The sequence below is a fragment of the Ambystoma mexicanum genome, unplaced genomic scaffold, assembly GCF_040938575.1.
Source record: "Ambystoma mexicanum isolate Mex_15411 unplaced genomic scaffold, UKY_AmexF1_1 Mex_scaf73, whole genome shotgun sequence".
Classification (NCBI taxonomy): Eukaryota; Metazoa; Chordata; class Amphibia; order Caudata; family Ambystomatidae; genus Ambystoma; species Ambystoma mexicanum.
Window position 1 is genome coordinate 195,976 of NW_027182492.1, and position 20,537 is coordinate 216,512.

General features: G+C 44.1%; 1 protein-coding gene across 1 annotated transcript in view; it reads right to left on the reverse strand.

Moving 5' to 3' along the window:
• Nucleotides 1–19,672, reverse strand: part of LOC138562836 (olfactomedin-like) — a 191,405-nt gene extending 171,733 nt beyond the window's left edge. The window contains exons 1-2 of the mRNA XM_069642809.1: nt 19,598–19,672; nt 8,807–8,959 (exon numbers count right to left, since the gene is read on the reverse strand). Of these exons, the coding sequence (XP_069498910.1) occupies nt 8,807–8,959; nt 19,598–19,672 (228 nt within the window). The remainder of the gene's footprint in view (nt 1–8,806; nt 8,960–19,597) is intronic.
• Nucleotides 19,673–20,537: the final 865 nt, after the last annotated feature.

Consider the following 20,537-nt stretch of genomic DNA (forward strand, 5'->3'; position numbering starts at 1 on the left):
GTAGCCATGTCTCCTGCAAGCATAGTACGTCAAAGTCCGACAGCAGCACGTCTGATCTTGCGGTCAAATGTGCAAATCCCTTTATGTTCCAAGATGCCAATGTCGGTATAGGTGTAGTGTCTGATCCAAGGGGGTCCACATCTAAACCCCTGGTATCCTTATATGGTGGCTATTTTGCTCTCATCCGGTTGACTTACTTCTTAACCCAATCACTGTTTTCATTTGGGCTTGTGGGCACTTGCCCTCCGAAACACCAGCCTTGTTTACCTTTGGAGGATAGACCAGTTTCAGTCGTTTGATGAGATCTCTTTACAGTTGATTTGTCTGAATAATCCCCTTTCCAGTGAAATCTTTCTACTGGTTGGGGAATCTTTTCTTTTGTCTGTTCTCGTGACTATGTTTGGTCGTTGGTCGTCCAAATCCATTCACTAAACTTCTATTTGATAAACTAGATAAAATGGGTATCACGTATACAAACTATGCAGATGATTCAGAAATACTCATTCCAATCACTGGATGCTATGATACCAATTAAAAAAATCTAAATAAAATCAACCTCACTATCCAGGCCTCAATGAATTGGCTCTCAATGAATTGCGTCTTAATGATGATAAGAACGAGCTGATCATAATTGGAAATACATCTAAACTAAGCAATCTCCCACAGAGTACAAATCAGTTAACATTGATGGAAATACTATTATTGTCGCCACCGAAATAAAAACTCTTGGGGTCTACATCGACTCTTCCCTCACTCTGAATAGACAGGTTAACGCCATAGTATCCTCGGCAGCTCACACATCTAAATTGATAAGAGCCAGCAGACCTTTCCTCACACCAAACAATTCTATCACCTTGGCCAGAGCATTGATACTTTCCAGGATTGATTACTGAAACTCGCTATTCGCTAGAACTAGTACTAGAAATATCAAAAAATTACAAATTGTACAAAACAACGCCATCAGAGCAGCTCTAAATATCCCCATCAACGAACATATCGCCTCCTCCAGGAGAAATATCCACTGGCTCCCTATCCATGATACGATCAAATTTAAAATCCTCACACTCACCCATAAATCGCTCAAACAAGGCACCTGCCTATCTTTGCAATCTGATTAGCAAAACCCAATCCATTGAGCATCTTTTATTGCAGGCTTTTTGTGAACTATCAAGGCTGATGAGTAGTCTGTCATGTTCTCAGAATTGTGTCTGCCCCGATTTGTGCGCTCTACCTATTCTTTCGTCAAGATGCTGATTGCTGGGCCTGAGAGTCGAATACAGATACCCTGTGTATCAGTTTCTAGGGATGAGAGCGTTCTTCGATCTTCTTTTAAACTTGTGTGACACTCATAAAGTAGTAAATTGTGATCGCTATTTTTTGTTCTTTGCACCTTAAAGGACGCAAAATGTTTTAGGAGGCTTCTAGACATGTGGATGTAGTCAATAGCTGCCCCTTTGCCATTTCTTTCCCATGTTGGGATGTGGCTTGGCTTTGTGTCATTTATCAGGTGAAGGTTGTGCAGGTCTCTGGATTTCATGAGGCTGGACCACAGAGCGGCCCTTCCTCGTGACCTTCTCTTACCGGCAAGTAGGTCGATGTTCAAATCCCCTGCAATCATTACGTGTTTGACATCTTCTTCTATTAGGGCTGCATCAATTGTCAGCTCAAGTTCTGCCAAGAACTGTTTGTTTGATATTCGCAGAGGGTTCCAATAGGTGTTAAGAACCAAAATCGTTTCTTGCATCTCTTTTTTGGAGCTTGAGGCAGGGGCTAACCAAGTGATTATCAATGGCAATATGAATTCAGATCTTTTAATAACCTTTGTCAAAGTCAGGGTGCTTCCTGATTTGACAGCTGTTATTATTCCTGACCGGGGTCTTCCTCTAAGTCCTTTCTGGGCCGGTGAGTGTGCCAACTCAAATCCGTCCAAACAGGGTTTTTGGAGTAGCCATGACTCCTGCAAGCATAGTACGTCAAAGTCCAACAGAAGCACATCTGATCTTGCGGTCAAATGTGCGAATCCTTTTGTGTTCCAAGATGCCAATGTCAGTATAGGTGTAGTGTCTGATCCAAGGGGTCCAGATCTAAACCTCTGGTATCCTTATATGGTGGTTATTTTGCTCTCATCCGGTTGACTTACTTCTTAAACCAATCGCTGTTTTCATTTGGGCTTGTGGGCACTTGCCCTCCGAAACACCAGCCTTGTTTACCTTTGGAGGATAGACCAGTTTCAGTCGTTTGATGAGATCTTTTTACAGTTGATTTGTTCGAATAATCCTCTTTCCAGTGAAATCTTTCTACCGGTTGGGGTAGCTTTTCTTTTGTCTGTTCTCGTGACTATGTTTGGTCGTTGGTCATCCGAATGCATTCACTAAACTTCTATTTGATAAACTAGACAAAATGGGTATCACGTATACAAACTATGCAGATGATTCACAAATACTCATTCCAATTACTGGATGCTATGATTCCAATTTAAAAAATCTAAATAAAATCAACCTCGCTATCCACGCCTGAAAGGCTCTCAATGAATTGCGTCTTAATGATGATAAGACCGAGCTGATCATAATTGGAAATAAATCTAAACTAAGCAATCTCCCACAGAGTACAAATCATTTAACATTGATGGAAATGCTATTATTGTCGCCACCGAAATAAAAACTCTTGGGGTCTACATCGACTCTTCCCTCTCTCTGAATAGACAGGTTAACGCCATAGTATCCTCGGCTGCTCACACATCTAAATTGATAAGAGCCAGCAGACCTTTCCTCACACCAAACAATTCTATCACCTTGGCCAGAGCATTGATACTTTCCAGGATTGATTACTGTAACTCGCTATTCGCTGGAACTAGTACTAGAAATATCAAAAAATTACAAATTGTACAAAACAACGCCATCAGAGCAGCTGTAAATATCCCCATTAACGAACATATTGCCTCCTACAGGAGAAATATCCACTGGCACCCTATCCATGATAGGATCAAATTTAAAATCCTCACACTCACCCATAAATGTCTCAAACAAGGCGCCTGCCTACCTTTGCAATCTGATTAGCAAAACCCAATCCACCAGACCCACTCGCTCTTTCTATTCTAACCTGCTCCTCACCCGAGATTCAGAAGGCAGGAAGCGGGAGGCTCAAGCTTTCCAGTGATAGCACCAAGACTGTAGAATGCTCTTCCCATTCAACTTAGAAATGCAATACCCTCTGGTCATTCAGGAAATATTTAAAAACCCTACTTTTTAAATCTGACATCTCACTACAGACACCATGCTTCGCAGCCTGCCACCCCCGTGCTGATAACAGTGCTGACACCAGGACAAACACCAAGTTTACCAAGACCTTGTAATTCTAGCTGCCCCTTGTCTATATTCCTTGAATGTGCAGCGGACAAGTATTCTTACTGTGTAAATGTATTGGAACTGTATTTTTATGAAAATAACTGTAACCATATTCTTAAGTCTAGTGCCTAGTTGCCTGTGGGCTTTGTGCGCTCTACAAATGTTCAAATAAATAAATAAATAAATAAATAAATACATAATAACTGAACTAAGCACAAACCCTCTGTTGCTACATTCACCATTGTTGGCTTAGTTTTCACCATGCCAACATATAACTTGGCAACCATGGTGGTGTGTGTGACAACCATAGCTGAGCATGTTTTGGCAGATTCTACTCAGATGAAGGTGATGCAGAAAAACCACAATTTTCATGGATATTACTGCTAGTACGGGATGTGGATGGAGGTGCATTCAAGAGGCAATACAGAAATATTGGGAGCACAGCTTCAACCAATGTGATACCCCCTTTGCTTCTGTAGGGTTGAGGGTAGATAAAAGGGCTCTGTAGAGGAGGAGATGTGTTATACAATACTCTATAGAATTCCTAGAGGAGGGGTGGTTTGTACCATAGCCTGTTGTTGAATGGAAGAGGGAGCTGTGCTACCAGCTGGTGGGTGAAGGGGCTACTAACACAGTGGGCAAGAGAGTTCAAGAGCAGCATGGTGCACACATTGGCGGTGTCACCAATGGTATAAAAATATCAACCACAGCAAGCCACTTCCATCACTGCCACCCACCTTCTCAGTCATCTGACCCATGAAGCGCGTGTCAGCTGAGGCTTTCGCTGCCACTTTCTCACCCCCTCCTCTCCCTTTGGCTGACTCTCACCCTGACACAGCCCTCTCCACGCTCCACGCTCCACTCTGCTATATCTGATAATCTTGATATCTTTGCCCCTGTCATGAGAATCCACCTGAAGCCATAAGCCAAGTGTAACTCCTGGTACAACTCAGACCTCGTCACCCTAAAACGCAAGTGCAGGGTGGCCGAGAGGAAATGGTGTGCTTCATGTACATCCTCCGACAAACTGGCCTGCTGCCTGCTGCAAAGGCAATACCGGCTCTCCATCCTCACCAAGAAGAGAGCTCACATCCAAGCCCGCATCTCTGAGGCATCTAACAACTCGGCTGAACTCTTTAAAATCTGCAAGGAACTGGCCAATCCTGCCGCAGTCTCTACCTCTCCTGTCCCTTCCCAGGCCCTCTGCATGGCACTGGCTTCTCACTTCATCTCTATACTCAGGACATGTTGTCCTCAATCTCCTCCTATCCCCTCCCTCCCCCTACTCCCTGCTCTTCCTCTGGCCCTTCTGCAGCCACCACCCCTCCCTCCTTCTCTGCCTTTCCCCTTTTCTCTGCAGATGAGGTTTCTAAACAAGTCTGATCTATGAATGTCTTGTCGAAACAGGTTCACCCCTGTTCCTCCAAAACTATCAAGGACCACATTGACTCCCTGGTTCCTGCACTGGCTGATTTTTGCAATCACTCCTTCACCACTGGAGTCTACCCATACCCCCTGAAGCACGCCCTGGTGCACCCTCTTCTTAAGAAACCCTCTGCCAACCCCTCCTGCCCGGCTAACTATCGCCCAATCTCCATCACTCCCTTCCTGGGCAAGCTCCTAGAAAAACTGGCCATCTCCCAACTTAATCTCCACACTGAATCTGTTGGTTGTCTTCATGACCATCAGTCTGGCTTCAGAGCTGCCAGAAGCACGGAAACTGCTCTCCTAAATTTCCGTGAAGACCTGCTCTCCAACCTTGACTACAACACCCCTTGCATTCTTATCTTGCTTGATCTCTCTTCTGCCTTTGACACTGTCAACCATGCCATCCTGCTCAACCGTCTCCATGATTACCTGGGTATCACTGGTCAGGCTCTGGCTTGACTGACTTCTTTCCTCTCTGACCGACCCTCCCAGGTCCAACTTGGGTCCTTCCTCTCTGCTACCTTTTTCTCTACCTGTGGTGTCCTCCAGGGGTCTAACCTCTTTCCCTGGCTGTTCAAGCAATAGCTAGCACTCCTTGCCTACCGCATCGCCGCTCTCTGCCCCAACTTTCAGTGCTATGCGGATGACACCTACCTCATTTTCAGGCTACCCTCTGCCTCCTCCTCTCCTTCCCTCATCTTTGACTGTCTGTCTGCTATCCAGGAGTGGTGTGCCACCAATGACCTCTGCCTTAATGCCAGTAAGACTGAGATTCTCCTCATCGGCACACCCGCTCCCCCCTTCCCTGCAGCTCTCTGGCCGGCCACTCTTGGCCCTCTTCCTGCTCCCACCTGCAAGGCTAAAAACCTTGGGGTCATCTTCGACTCCACACTCTCCTTCTCTCCTCACATCACTGATGTCTCTAAGAAGTCACACTACCAGCTGCACCTCATCAGAGGTATTCTTACTTTCCTCTCCTTCCCCGAGAAGCTCACTGTCTCCAGAGCTCTGGTTCTCTCTAGGCTGGACTATTCCAACAGCCTCTTTCTAAATCTGCCTGCTTCTACTCTCTGCCCTCTGCAACTTATCCAGAACAGGACTGTAAGACTGTCCTTGGCCACAAGCCCAGGGATCGTATCTCTCCAGGACTGAAATCTCTGCACTGGCTCCCATTGGCTGTGAGGATTATGTTCAAAACCCTATGTATCATCCACAAGGCCTTCTGGGGCCTGAGGCCTCAATACCTTCAACTCTCTCTTCCTAAATATCTTCCTTCTCGAGCTATTCACTCATCTGCCTCCAACTACCTCAGGGTCAGTCGCTTCTCCAAGAAATGAGTTGGTGGTAGATCTCTTTCCTCGGCTGGTGCCTCCCTCAGGAACAGCCTCCCTGCCTCCCTTAAACTTGAGGAGAACCATCTCCAGTTCGGGAAGCTCCTCAAAACCTTTCTCTTTGATTCTGCTTTTTCTCCTACTCTCCTCTGCTGACCTGCTAGCTGTTACTGGAACTGCACTGGCTACCTGGACACCCTCTGATCTCGGGACCAGGTCCCTCCCCTGCCAGCATTTCACACCTGCACTGCCCACCTGGCAACCCCCGCACTTGGGGACTGTCTCTGTATCCCTACAGTCCCCCTCCCAGCCCTTGACACCTGATGTCTGCACTTACCCATGCACTTGCCACATGCTGGCCGCTACTTACTTATTATCATCTTTGCCTTGTACTGCACTGTCCCTGCCCCCTTCCCACGCACTTGCACAATCTGAATGACACCTGGCCTAGTAGGATCGTTGCCCGTACTACTTTTGTTCCCCTCCCTTGCCTCGTCGCACGTTGAAACACTTGTGTATAGGCGCGTTATAAATGCCATATCATATCAAGAGGCTGTTCCACCACTGACATAAGTACAACCAGAAGTAAAACTAGAAGTGGTAGCAGTACAGGAATATCAAAAAAATAAATGCTGAAAGTAAATTTGACACATGACATGCAGAAAGTTATGGCTCTCTACTTGAAAATGTCCATTATCTGCTCTTGTGTGGATGCAATGAGGGGAGAACATTGGCTGCTCACCATTCATTACACCCATTCCTTCTTCCGGAACAGTCACTTCTAAAATTCGGTGCACTTAAGGCCTACACTATTGGTTTACTGACAGGCCATTACGGCCTGCATATGTGATTGCGCTGCAGCAACAGGAAAATGTGGCCCTCAGTTCTAAAGCATGCAGAATACTAACTCTGAGCCTCATGCACGAGATTGCTGATGTTGTTATATCCTAGATTTTAATTGTAGGTAATACTGGGGAGAGGGGCATATTACTTACCAGAGTGGTTGTTTACCTGTTTTTAAAGATACACCATACAATCATTTAAGAAGAATATTTCTCATAATTCAGAGATTTTCTTTAGTTATATGTACTTTCATATACAATGGGCACACGCGGACACTTTTTCTGGGCCGTGGACGTGCGCAATGTTCTGGACATCCCAAGCCCCCTGATGTGGCTACTAGGTATGACCTGTGACAATGCCCTTTGATCACTTTACTCTATGGGTAATGATTTACCCAGGACCATATCAAAGGGCCGCTTTGCCTGGGGCTTGACCTTTGCACATGTTCTGATCTATCCCAGGCCACCACAAAAGTCCACATGAAGACCTGCACGCAAAAACTCAGCATGTGCTCTTACTCAATGTACCTAATGGGCATGGATTCTGCACCCATGCACATTTGCTACTTTGCGTAGGCAATTACCTTCAGCTATGCTACAGGCACTCCTGACCCATATGATGTGAACACTAAGCATAGCATGCTAGGAACCTCAAACCACTTTTAGTGCCCTCTGTGAATTTGCTGCGGCCACGCCTAGTGTCTCGCTTTGGCCAAGAATTGGCCTTCAGCCATGCCCTGTACACCATCATTAGCAGTGAAGGGTCTGCTGGCTACAAATAAGTCTGCAGACCTGGTCACACAGCCAAAGTAGCCATAGTGGGTAAACCGGATACCATTAGCCTTGCATACCCATTCACCCAACTGACCTTGCCACTGGTACTGGTTTTAGGCCATGTGCAATGGCCACTTTCCCTGGGGCATGACAAAAGTCCATGCTCTGGACACCCCAGTAACCCTGGTGGGTAAGCAGATAGCTGCGAGCCCCTGAAAGCAGTTCATGGGTCTGAGCCTTGACCAGAGGTTCAAGGTAGGATTGGGCTGTGACCATGGTTCCAGAAAAAACATTTTGTCTAAATTCTAGGGTATATGAAAACACTTTGTGAAACAATCTTCCTCTGGAATGTGTCTCTTTTTTGCAGCACAGAGACCGCAAGAGCCCGCTAAAAGCCAACAAATAACAATGGTGGTCATTTGGAGGTAGAGTAGCTGTTTTTCAACTAGCAAAACGGCCAATCAGTAATGTGAACACAGCCGTGTGAATCCACAAATAATTTTGGGCAAACCCAGATATCCCAAACAATATTTTGGCCACTTTTGGCCATATTTACAACAAACCACTGGACGCATTTGCACCAAATAGGCAAAAGCATGCTTCTCTTGGAAGTTTGGTGTCTAGACCTTTGGACCGTAGGTGAGAGCAATCTTTGCCCTATAAGAAAAGTGTGGGAAATGCATGTTTTGGGACCCCCCTTATACCTCCGACTTCCATAAATGGAAAATCACAATATGTTTCAGAAACATTCAGAGTTGGGTTTATATTCCTTTGGGCCAAATTTGCCTTTTGGTTATATCAAATCACGTTATTGCGTTTGTTATGTTCCCAATGCTGGACAAAGAAAATAACACTACCTCAACTAGCTTCTGTTTCCTGCATTGTTGAGAACATATTAAGTTAATCACCCCCATGATGAATAGTAATGTAATTGACATGGGGGGAAAGATGACTCAATTTAAATTCGAAGAGTTACTCCTGCAGAGTGCTGAAGCGATAGGATGTAATTTAAGTTCTGTGAACTCCCACTTAACTCAATAAAACTATGTCTAGCTTTCTGATTATGTGATTGAAGCTGACCTCTTACCTTGATGATTTCCTGCTGGACGCTGATGGTCAGGTTGTGTGCAGTGACTTCCAAGGATTCCATCCTATGTGCGGGGAATGTGTTGTCAGGTAGAATGATAGTGCAGAGGCAAACTCCATTCTCATCCATCACTCCAGTGACGTTCTCTACATCCTGGGAACACAAAGAAAGAATGGCCAAGTTGATTTAGAGGTTATGGGTGCAATAGAGCACCCCTTACAGAGGTGAGCCACAGAAAGGAGATAGCAAGATTATCCCTAGGATTTCGTTGTTGGAATAACTGATACAAAAACAACAGGAACTTCCCAACACACTTACTGCATCACAACTTATAATGAATAACTGTCAGTAGACCTGCGATAGTTGACTTTTTGACATCTCAACGACAATATTGTGTATCTGAAACCCACATACCACTCTTTGAAACAATATTGTGTATCTAATACCCACATACCATTCTTTGAAAGGGGAAAGGGTATGCCCCATGACAATGAACATCTGCTTGGCTGTTTATATATCAGCAAATCATATTTTAATTTGTAAGTATATCTGAGGATTAGGAAGACAAGTAAGGAAAGAAACCTGTAGACGTCCACAATGTGAAAGGAGGTGTGTACATACAACCATTAGGTGCTGATCATTTCATTCAGTGTATAGGTATATACTATGGGGCAGATCCTCATAATAGAACGCAAATTAAAGAAGCGGAGAGGATGCACTTTTTCATTTGAGTTCGTTTTAGAAATGTGCTGGTCACCTTATTCTCAAAAGTGACCTGCACACTTCTTTGGGGCTGTGCAGCAGTGCAAAATGTGATCACCACACACAGTAAGACACACACATCACGGCTTTCTACCTGTAAACATGCAGCCTGGCATCAATCCCTATTATTTGCAACATCATTTCTTCTTCCTTCCCTCTTTTCCTTCTTTAGTACTATGATATAATGTTAAAACAACATGTTTCATTGCAATGCATATGTAATCATCCATGATATATGCCTACCTAACTGTAACAACTCACAATCACTGTATTCATGTCACTCACACCAACCAATATACACCTGGTTTACACCACTCTGTATACACACAACCTTGTACACAATCTCACTTACAATGCAACAATGTCTTATTCTCACCTAAACTATAAAAATTCACTGTCCAAAACACTACACTGATCACCTCCACTCGGGTGATTATTTTCCTAAACTGCATATGCATCACTCCTTGTTCTGTCACTGCAGCCTTGAAAAAGACCCATATTGGGTCGAAACACGTGTTGGCTGAGTGTATTAATAAATCACCAACAAATATAAAGCAACAAGACTGGTACAATTCTTTGTAAAATCTGTATGCAATCATACAAAGAGTCATTACTTCAATGAACCGTCCGGTTGATATGGTTCTTCAACCCAAATTCACTCTATCCCTCACCAAGACAGAAGAGCACTGTGTTACATTCGTCCCTCCTGATCCCCCCGATACTAGTGCTCATCTAGCCCCCTCACACCGTCTCACGCCTTCCAGGCACTCGGCACTCAGCACTTGGACACAAATAATACGCAAAGCCAGAGGTTTGGGTGTAAAAGCTGTAATGTTAACACACACACCAGGCTCTGGAGGGCTGCATCGACTCTGCCCCCTCCCAGGCCTGGCTCATATTTATGTACAATGCAAAGCTACATATTAATCTCCTCCCATTAGTTGTACGTATTCATAACAGTTCATTTCTCTGAAGAGAGAGAATCCAGTACATTTCATAACTGGCTGGCTGCTTCTGCTTCTGCGAGGCAGTCTTGGGACTTGAGCCAGCAGCTTGAGCTTCAGAGCTGCGTACTTCTCAGAAGGGAGGGCTGTTGATGCCCATCTTTCGAGGCCTGGCTGGCAGACATTCCACAGCTAGCTCAGCTGGTTGTGCTCTGCTGGTTCTCTGCAACATCTGCTTTCATTGTTTAGATGTTTTAGGCCAACCTTATGACAAATCATTAGGCCAGTCTTCCTGCTTCAGATGTGATGTACCTCAACCAAAGGAAAGTGCAGAATCAGAAATTTGCCAGGTAACACTGACTTGTAAGAAGCCCCTCACCGGCAGCAGATTCAACTTACTTTCATAAGATCAATGCAGTAATTTGCGAATTCTAGTGCTCTACCCACCCTGCGAAATTGGTTCTGGTTAGCCACTTTGCATACATTAGTGTTGCGAGCGTGCTCCAGATGCCAATGTATGACAGACTCCCTGCATGCACGTTGATGCTGGGAGTTTTGGGGAATAGAAATGCAAGTGTGACAGTAGTGGTTCAAATCGCTGTAGCCAGACATAAAACATTGGATTACAGGATTAGAAATGACCCTGCCATGCATATGGCATCGCTCAGCACCTGTTCCCAGCAGGCGCAGGGGAATTTGTTTATTTTCTGCAAATTTTAATACAGATCCGTTTGTGATTTCGGCATTTGCATTGGAAAGGGGATGAAGGGTATTTGTATATAAATTCCCTTTCCGAATGGGGCGCACGTTGTTTTGGTGCAAGTGATGAGATGTGCTTCTAATGCATTAGCAAATCTCATCACATGCACAAACAAAATGTTTTGAGAATCTGTGAGACATGTTCTATTATGTCAAGAATCTGTTAATAAAAATATATATGCTAAAAAATAAAGCATACAAATGTGGTGGAAGTATTGGACTGTGTAGAAAAGCTGGATCTGATTTTGGATTCTTACCCAGACTTTCCATTTGCCCAGCCTGTGTTCATCTCTGTGTAAGATTGACTTTCCAGTGCAGAGGTATTACCCGAAGTGGGGAAAGGCCTGTTATTTTGAGACAAAGAGTGTCATCATGTATATCCTGCAGACATGCCACCATCACACTGAGGGTACTGTATCTGTACAGGAGTGGTGAGGGGGAAGTAGATAGGCTATGGGGAGTGCTGTGTTTCTGGCAGACTTTGTGAAGGACCAGAGGATTAGGCTTCAGTGTATACAACTGTGCATTTCTTTTACAACTATTTGTGTAAATTACTAGACTTTGTGCATAATCTAACAAATGTTAAGGTTCAGCAGCAATACCAACCAATTTAGCATGCAACATTCAACTTTGCCTTGGTGCTGACAGAAGAACAAGCCAATTGTTTTAATCTGATCATGACCCTACCAAGAAGTAAGGACAATTTGAGAGACCAAATGAGTGTCATTTCATCATTTTGTTTCCAAAGGTACTGGGTTCTCAGATCCTGCCTTGACAGGCTATATTCCTCTGATGAACTCTAATGACAGTGACGTATGTGTCACCAGTTGCCTTTTCCATTTTACAAGATGCCCAATCAAAAAGATGTAATACTGTGCCTGGAATAGTAAAAGGTTTTGTTATCTTCTGGCTCCGTCTGGACAGTATTTTACTAATCATATGCGCATAGACTTTCCCAGAACACAGGCATGTTAACGTGCTAATATCTATAAATAATTGTAAATTGTTTAATACATTTTTATATTGGCTTTATGTGGTTACACAATACAGTTAATCTTTTGCCATAAGAAATGTCAATTAAAATATATATTTTTTTCCTTCATGTAATGTCTTTTGTTGACAATGATAAATTGTTTCTTTTATTCCACTGCCCCCTCTCTAATGTTATGGAATATTTTTCCCAACAGTTTCACGAGGGCCAAGGTCAGTGGAATTTGATTTCCCAATAAATGTTCACTCCACCACTCTTCGAGTGTCCACAAGCCATAGATCTTGGTCACTTCCGTCATTAAAGACAGTCTGGTTTGTTTCATGACTGAACAGGATAATACCAGATGTTTTAATGTTTCCAATGTGGTTTTGTCTTGACACAGTCTACATTTTGTTGCAGAGTTATGACCTTTCCTTCCACTTAGAATCTCTCTGGTCGGAAATACATTTAAACAAAACCTCATGAATTGGTCCCTGTAGTACCAGTGCGGAAACAGTTTTAGGTATCTTGGTAACAAGTTAAATTTCCTTGCTTACAGGAATGGCTTCCCATAATATTTCATAGACTGACGTTCTTCCTGCGTGTTTATCCAATCCTGAGTATATAACTTCTTCTTTACTTTGTCCCGGTTGATGCACAAAGTTAATTCCGATTCGTCCAGGTCTGATATGATAGTTTGGCATATGATAAGCCATTCTAACAATGTTGCATCATTGTTGTTTAACAGGGCTTCTCTTAATGCCACGACACTCCCCCCGGTCTTTGTGTCGTCAAGACATTTTCTATAGAAACGGAGGGATTTCCAGATGACAATGGTTTTCTTAGCCGTTGGGCCCAATTCCATCCATATGGCTTGGATGGGGGTACTCTTGGATAGGCGAAAGGTGGTTTTCCAAAACAACCCCTCGATCTTTGACCAGTATTTCCACTGAAAAGAGAATGAAGTTTCGGCTCCGTACATCAGTACAGGTAGCAACTTCGTGCGATAAAAGGTAATTAATGGGGCGATTGAGAACCCACAGAATCTTTTCATTAGTATCCGCCCTTGGCTCTCTGGGAGTCAAGCCTATGGTATCTCTTGTGCTTATATTCAAGCATGACCCCGGATATGTCAGCGATCTAACTTCCGGGATTTTACTTCCCATGAAGTGCCACGTAAATGCTTTTTTGGTGTTACGTTTCGTGCCATGTTTAAAGACCAATACCATTGACTTTGATGGGTTGATTTCCAAGTTGTTTGTTACAACGTATTTATGCAGTGCATCAATCTATCTCTGTAGTCCCACTGGGGTTCGGTCCAGTAGGACTACGTCCTCTGCAAATATCAGGTGCCTGATCTTCTGATGGGCAATTTTGGGTGGGACGTAACTTATGTTTCAAAATGTGTCCTCCACGTCTGATATATACAGATTTAAAAGTTTGGGTTCCAGCGGGCATCCTTGTTTGAGTCCCTTGTTGGTTCTAATTTCTTTGGTAATAAGGCCCAATCTTTCTAATCTAATGCTTATAGACGTCTCTGAGTAGAGTTCTTGTATAAATTCTGATATTTCATTAGGATATCGACATTTCTGTAGTTTTCCACACATTTTGTTACAACAAACAGTGTCAAAGGTCTGAGAGAGGTCTATGAAGGCCATGTAAAGCTTCTTGTTTTTTGCTTCTTTCTAATTGGACCTTCAGGGTGTTGATGATGATGATTAATTAATATTGCAAGCAGGCTTGTTTTAACATTTTACAATGTACTTATATTAATTTCTAAGAATCGCTTCCAGTATATGGTAATATTGAAATGTACACTTACATTACTGATTAAATTACATTATCAAAACCTAGAATAACAATGCAAATGATTTTCTTATAGAAGGTTATCATTTCAGGATGGGCAGTCAGTACATTCGTATTGCTCCTATTGTACTCTTTAAAAATACCCTCTAAGAAAGGGGAATGGGCCAAACAGCACCAAAGAGGGTCCAGACTGTGTTGTATAACATAGAAAGGGAATTCTGGGAACATAAGAATGACCACAGACCTATATATTTCACAAAGGTGTATGTGATAAAAGGCTGGTATGCTTGAATCACTTAACATCAAAGTGTGTGTAACCATAACTAAAATATACTCATTCAGAACGTATTTGGGTGTGAGGATAAAATACTGCTGCATGCCACTCCATTTGGGATCCAGAATATTAGAAGAAGGGGGATATGGGGTCCACAAATGGAAAGTATGCTTCCCGGTAAACATGCAAATATGACTTTTTCAACACATTTTTCGTAAAGCAAGCCATGTAGTACCTTTTTTCCACTCCTTGGCCCCTTATGAAACGAGTGTTGAAAACTAGAAAGATCATTTGAATTAATGGGCACTTTAAGGACCATCACTGCCAATTTACATGCAGCACCCACTGGGGTGTCCGGGCCCTTCTATGCATGTGGTTGCTGATGGCCAAAGTATAAATAAGTGTCGTTTGCATATGCATGGAGAGGCTGGCTGAGAGTGCAAGGCTCTTTTACTGCTTGCAGTTGCTCTTTGGGCGTCTGGCGTTCTGTGTGCAGACCATTCAGGACACAGGAATCCATGGGCACTTTAATCGTCGCCTTCAATGTTAATCATGAGGCCGGCCCCCTAGTGTTGGCTTATAGTAGTATTGCATTGGAGTTCAGCTAGGTGGGAGATACAATGAGAGGGGGAACAGCTTTTGGGTGTTGTTTGGTTATTTGTCCACCTATTGACTGGATATTGGCATGCTAATCCACATGGCCAACCCCCCCTCCCACTCCCTACTCCTCCCAGTCCAAAACACATCCTCCAGGGATTCACTTGAGCTAGCTCTAACAGCTTCTTAGAGCCACTCAAATTAATCCCTTGACGGTGTAAACAAAAACCTTTGGCCTAGCAATGCTATTTCTAATTAGTCTTCTGAGTGTTGATAGCTTAACCGTGACATCTGTGTAATAGAAATGTCATAAACAATGTGTGCCTTCAGACACTTGATTTATATCTGTACATTTCACAGAAATCCCATCAAAACAAGCATTGAAAAAGTCAACAATGTTGGCTTGTGTAATGGTAATAGACAGAAATATTCCAGGCAATGCTATCATACACTGAAGCACTATTTGTTCAGCTGTAGCCATCATATGTCCAGGTAATTCCTATGGCAATGCTTGACAAATGGCAATCTCATTCCTACACAAAAGCCAAAACTGTTGGCTTTGCTAATACTTGTTTCCTTTGTCCTAGCTATGTGTTGGCTAAGTGGAACCTGAGAGGCATTCTTCAAGTTAATGAACATACATAATATATTTGTGTTAAAATTGAAAGGGAGATGAGTGAACCAATTTTCCTGAAACCGCTTAAATCTGCCATTCTCTAACCTAAGTAATGGGAACATTGGGAAATGCTTGCGAAGGACTCATATTCAATCAGAAAGACGTACATAACATAGGAGCATCAATCGATCTTAAATCTGGAACCCGTTCATCTATCTCTCCCCAAAATAAAACAAGGAAGCAACATGCTGTCAAATCCTATGAAGAAACCTCAAATACTCACTGGTGGGGTTACGAGTCCCTGCACTAGGGCCACTGAAAGGAAAAGCATGAGCAGCATCTTGGCCATTTCCTCTTCAATGTAATGACTTTAGACGCCTAAACGCTTTTATATAGTGGCACACAGTGGGTATGTGTAAAGCCACCCGGATAACATCTGGTGCACGATTAACTGTAGCCGGACATATTAAATATTAAAACACAGCAATACCTCTTTATTGCTGGCGTGGGTTTTCCCGTTGATAAGATAAAGACACCATCTGCAAGTGACCAAAACTCCCTCCATCCAATATTTCAATATTTGTAGAGCAGACGTTCCTCTTATCTCTTTAAGGAAGAACAGCCCGTATGTGCAACGCTCGCCTTGCTTAGTGGGACATCAAAAGCCACACATGACTTCATGATGACTGGGCAAATAGCTACATATGGCGCTCCCGACAGACCTTGCTAAGTCAGTGGCCGGGAACCCCGGCCCCGGGCACACTGGACCCCCATAATCGCTTACATGCCATCATTATCAGAAGCGGAAGTGGACGAAAACTCTTGGAGGATGAAAAGGAGGGATGCAGGAAAGGCGTGGAGATTAAAAAGGGGAGCTTGCCCAAACATTACAGCTCCATGCATTGATTCCTCTTTGTGCAGCACATCTTCTTGGGTTGGGGAATCATCTCCACTGCCTTTAGCTGCCTTCCACCCATATAGCATCTGTGCATTTTGTACAGCCTACGCCCCCCTTTCCAACAACAAGCATGAAGCCTATCAACAGCTAAAACCAGTGGGTAGAAGTAGCAGAGAGCACCTGAGAGACAAATTGAAGACAGCATGTGATGTGATGCAATGCAAACACAAACCTGAACCCTTTCATTGAATTGCTACAGAAGGCTTTTGAAAATAAGGCACAAGAATCAGACCTTCTTAGCCTTCAACGTAGGCGCCATAGGTGGTGGGGGCCGGGGAGGGAGCAATCCCTGAAAGACATGGACACCGGACAAAGTCCAGTTGATACAGCCTCTACCCAAATGGCACCAACATACCGAAACCGTTCAGATCAAGCGATACCTTGAAAAACAAAGTACTGCCTGGAAGAAAGAAAGAAAGAAAGAAAGAAAGAAAGAAAGAAAGAAAGAAAGAAAGAAAGAAAGAAAGAAAGAAAGAAAGAAAGAAAGAAAGAAAGAAAGAAAGAAAGAAAGAAAGAAAGAAAGAAAGAAAGAAAGAAATGGCATTATTGTGGGAGCCGGACAGAGCACTCTTTCAAAATTTCTGAAGTGTAGCAAACTCCTAGAAATGGAAACCTCTTGCTAAAGTTTGGAATCGAGGTTCTAAGCACCTAGCAGTGATGGCTTCAACATCAATTGTTATACGACTTTTATTTCTGCTTCTAATTCGAACACTTCTCTTTCGAGGATCACATGAATATGTTTCATGTCCTTTTCCATGTCTTCTCCTTCTCTTCTCGTAGGCAACATATTTTTTTTACAATTACTATTTTTTGCTTTCCTGAAAGTAATGCTACTTATACTTATGTGTATGCAATAAAGGCTGTTATAGGCCAAAGGTGTTTTAAATAAAAAACGTATAACTTCAAAAATCTGAAGAGTTCTTTTTAGCTTTAGCCATCTCTAAAAAGGAGCAGAAGCAAATAGTATCTGTTGCCATGCCAATGGTACTAGCGTGCCTCGGGGTGCTAGCGGGGGGAGGGGAGGGGGTAACACCTCTTTGCTCTTTCCTATGCCCTTGGGACTGCTTCTTGTTCCTCGCCCGAAGAGATGCAGAACAACAATTTAACCGACTGTTTCTTAACTCTATAAAGAGATTCCTTCATTCTTAGGATCCAGTCTCTACTCTCTGCATACACTCTCTGCAAGTCAATGTTAACTTAACTTATAGAAATACTGTACTTTGCATATTCTTCTCCAAACAGAGTTTGGTTTCCCCCAGAAGTGATCACTGCACTTCATTTATGGGCTCTCAATAGATCTTGTAGCAGTTAGACCAAGCAGAACAAAAGCCATATATTCTACCACAATTCACTATGGTAGTCATTTGCAATCATGAGTAAAGTCTTGTATATATTGCAATACCAAACTTCTACACCTGCAAATCCAGGTTTAAGGGCAGATGTCATTTAACATTATTTATTTAATTTATTGTATATTTATATGGTGCCGATACACAATGTGTTTCAAGGCGCTACACGACAAAAAGGGGGGGGGGGCACAAGGGGAATAAAAACAATAATGGTCCTACTAGGTCATGTGACATTCGGATCGTTCAAGTGCAGCAGCATGAAGTGCAGGGGGAGGGAGAAGAGGAGTGGGGTGTAGGGGGGTAGGAGGGCCCAGGGTCAGAGGCGTTGCTTGGGGGGGCTAAGGGGGCTATAGCCTCTGATCTTTTGGTCTAGCCCCAGATAGAATCTCAGTAGCTACAACCAAAAGGCTAGCTAGCCCCCAGTCCCGACAGTTCCGACATCAGCGTAGCCCCAGGTCTTTCTCCAGACCTAGCAACACCCTTGACCAGGGTTACACAAGTGCTATGGGGAGTCCAGGAGGGCAAGTGCCAAGAGATGACGGGGAACACCGAACTAGTGCAGGGAGGGGGGGGTTGACCGGAGAAAGGATGGGGTGTCAACCCTCCAGGCTGGTCAGGAAGGAGGCCCAGGAACAGCAGTGCTAATTTGGGTGGGTGCTGAAGAAGACTGGACGAGGGGGGCCTGATGCCTTGTAGGACTCATAAAAGACCACGCCGCCAGTGACAGCTGATAGACGGGGGGATTAGCACGGGAGGGCGAGAGGGAAGGATCAAGAGAAGAGCAGGGTCTTGAGCCACTTCCAGAACTTAAGGAGATCCGGCTCAAGTCTAAGAGAGGCAGGGAGGCTATTCCAGAGGGACGCTCCTGCCAAACATAGAGATCTACCTCCCACTCTCTTCTTGGAGAAACAACAGATCTGCAGAGAGTTGGAGCTAGAGGACCGAAGTTCTCTAGCCGGGAGGTATTAAGGGAGAGAAAGGTGGATGTAGCAGCTTCCAAGGCCTCATAAAGCCTTGTGGATGATGCATAGGGTCTTGAATTTGATCCTTGCAGCCACCGGGAGCCAGTGGAGAACTATTAGGACTGGAGGGATGTGGTCCCTGGGCTTGAGGCCAAGGATACGTCCTTTCAGTCCTATTCCAGATTAGATGGACGGGGCGAAGAGCGGAAAGAGGCAGATTGAGGACCAGATCTTTGGAGACATTGAGCTTCTGGGTGAAGGTGAGGAAAGGGAGAATGCCTCTGAGGAGGTGGAGCTGAAAGTTGGCCTTCTTGGCAAGGGCCATGATCTGAGGAGAGAAGGAGAGAGAAGAGTCAGTGTTCATTTGTATATGTAGCGAGTGTTAGGGAAATTTTCTATAAAGGCAACTTTCCCTCTATATTTGTAGACCCCCCCAAACATTTTGCTTTTGTTACAGTATCCTAACCTGACTTTTGCCAGTGGAGAACAGCCCTCAGCTGCTCTCCCCTGGGCTTTCGCAAATTTTTATGGGAAAACTGACACGTCCTTCAGGCTGTCAGTACTGACAAACTTTGTGTCTCTTAGTCTTTCGACTTTGTTGCCAATTTTGGCAGTATTTTATCATTGCGCAAAGTACATTAATGTACCGTGCAATGGGGTCCTTATGTTTTCTGGCTGTAGTCATCCCTTAAGGATTTTCTGGTGATTGTACAATGTGCCTAGAAACAGACTGCTGGCAGCAGAAGCTTTTCCTTGTATTTTTACAACTGTTTACTGAGTCATACCATGCTTACTGTGTTTGACTCATGACTGTGGCTAGGGTCCGTCATGGCTGTGCCACAAGGTCTTTTTTCTATTCCTTTGGCCATTTTGTCGTTTGGCCTTCCCCTTGGGCTTACTGACCCAGGACTTCCTTATTTGGGCATGCAGTTGCCCGCGAAAGCCACTTCTTTTGCAAGCTCCTGCAGTTCACATGTGTGTGGGTACCCAGGAAGTGGGTTGGAACTGTCTAGTCCCAATCTACATCACTGTTGCCAGGATGTCTGGTGTGCACAAGGACATGAGAGCTGCAGTGGTCACTAATGGGACCACTGCTGACGTGCATGAGTGGGGCAGATCTTCTCATTTGCCGGCTTTTAGGGTGTAAGCACTCATTGGACTTGTGGATATGAGGAGTAGATCAGCAACAGGTCCGATTCAACCTGTGGATAGAGCCAAGTATCCGGAGTAGCTGAACAGAACAAAGGACTATTCGGAGACGCACTGAAGAAGGTTGGCACCCTGAGCCCTCTGTTGTCCCAGTAGAACCCTGCTTTGGGCTCGATCTCAGAAGACCTGCAAAGGTGCTTCAAACCTTTAGGAGTGGTGGGAATAATCACTTTTGATGCCTCCTGTTTGCCTTGCAAAACAGCTTGTTCAGAAGAGTTCCTGTGCCATCCAGTGGATTGTCCAGCACAAACCTTGGCACCCGTGCATGAGCGTCACTGCATCAAGTCTTGCCTCGAAAACTTTTGGGAATCCTAAGGTGCACTGCAAAGCCCCTTTTCACAGAATTTTGCCATCCCAGTTTCCTTGGGCTGTTAGAGAGAAGGTTGCATCAGATCGCAAGAGTTGGGTGCCCCTGTGTCATTGTACTACAGTGACGGTCACTGAAGGCAGTTTTCTCGCGTTCCTTCTTGTGCCCTGAGAACAGCTGCATCAGTGTTTTCTTTGTTCCCCATCCGAATCGAGAGA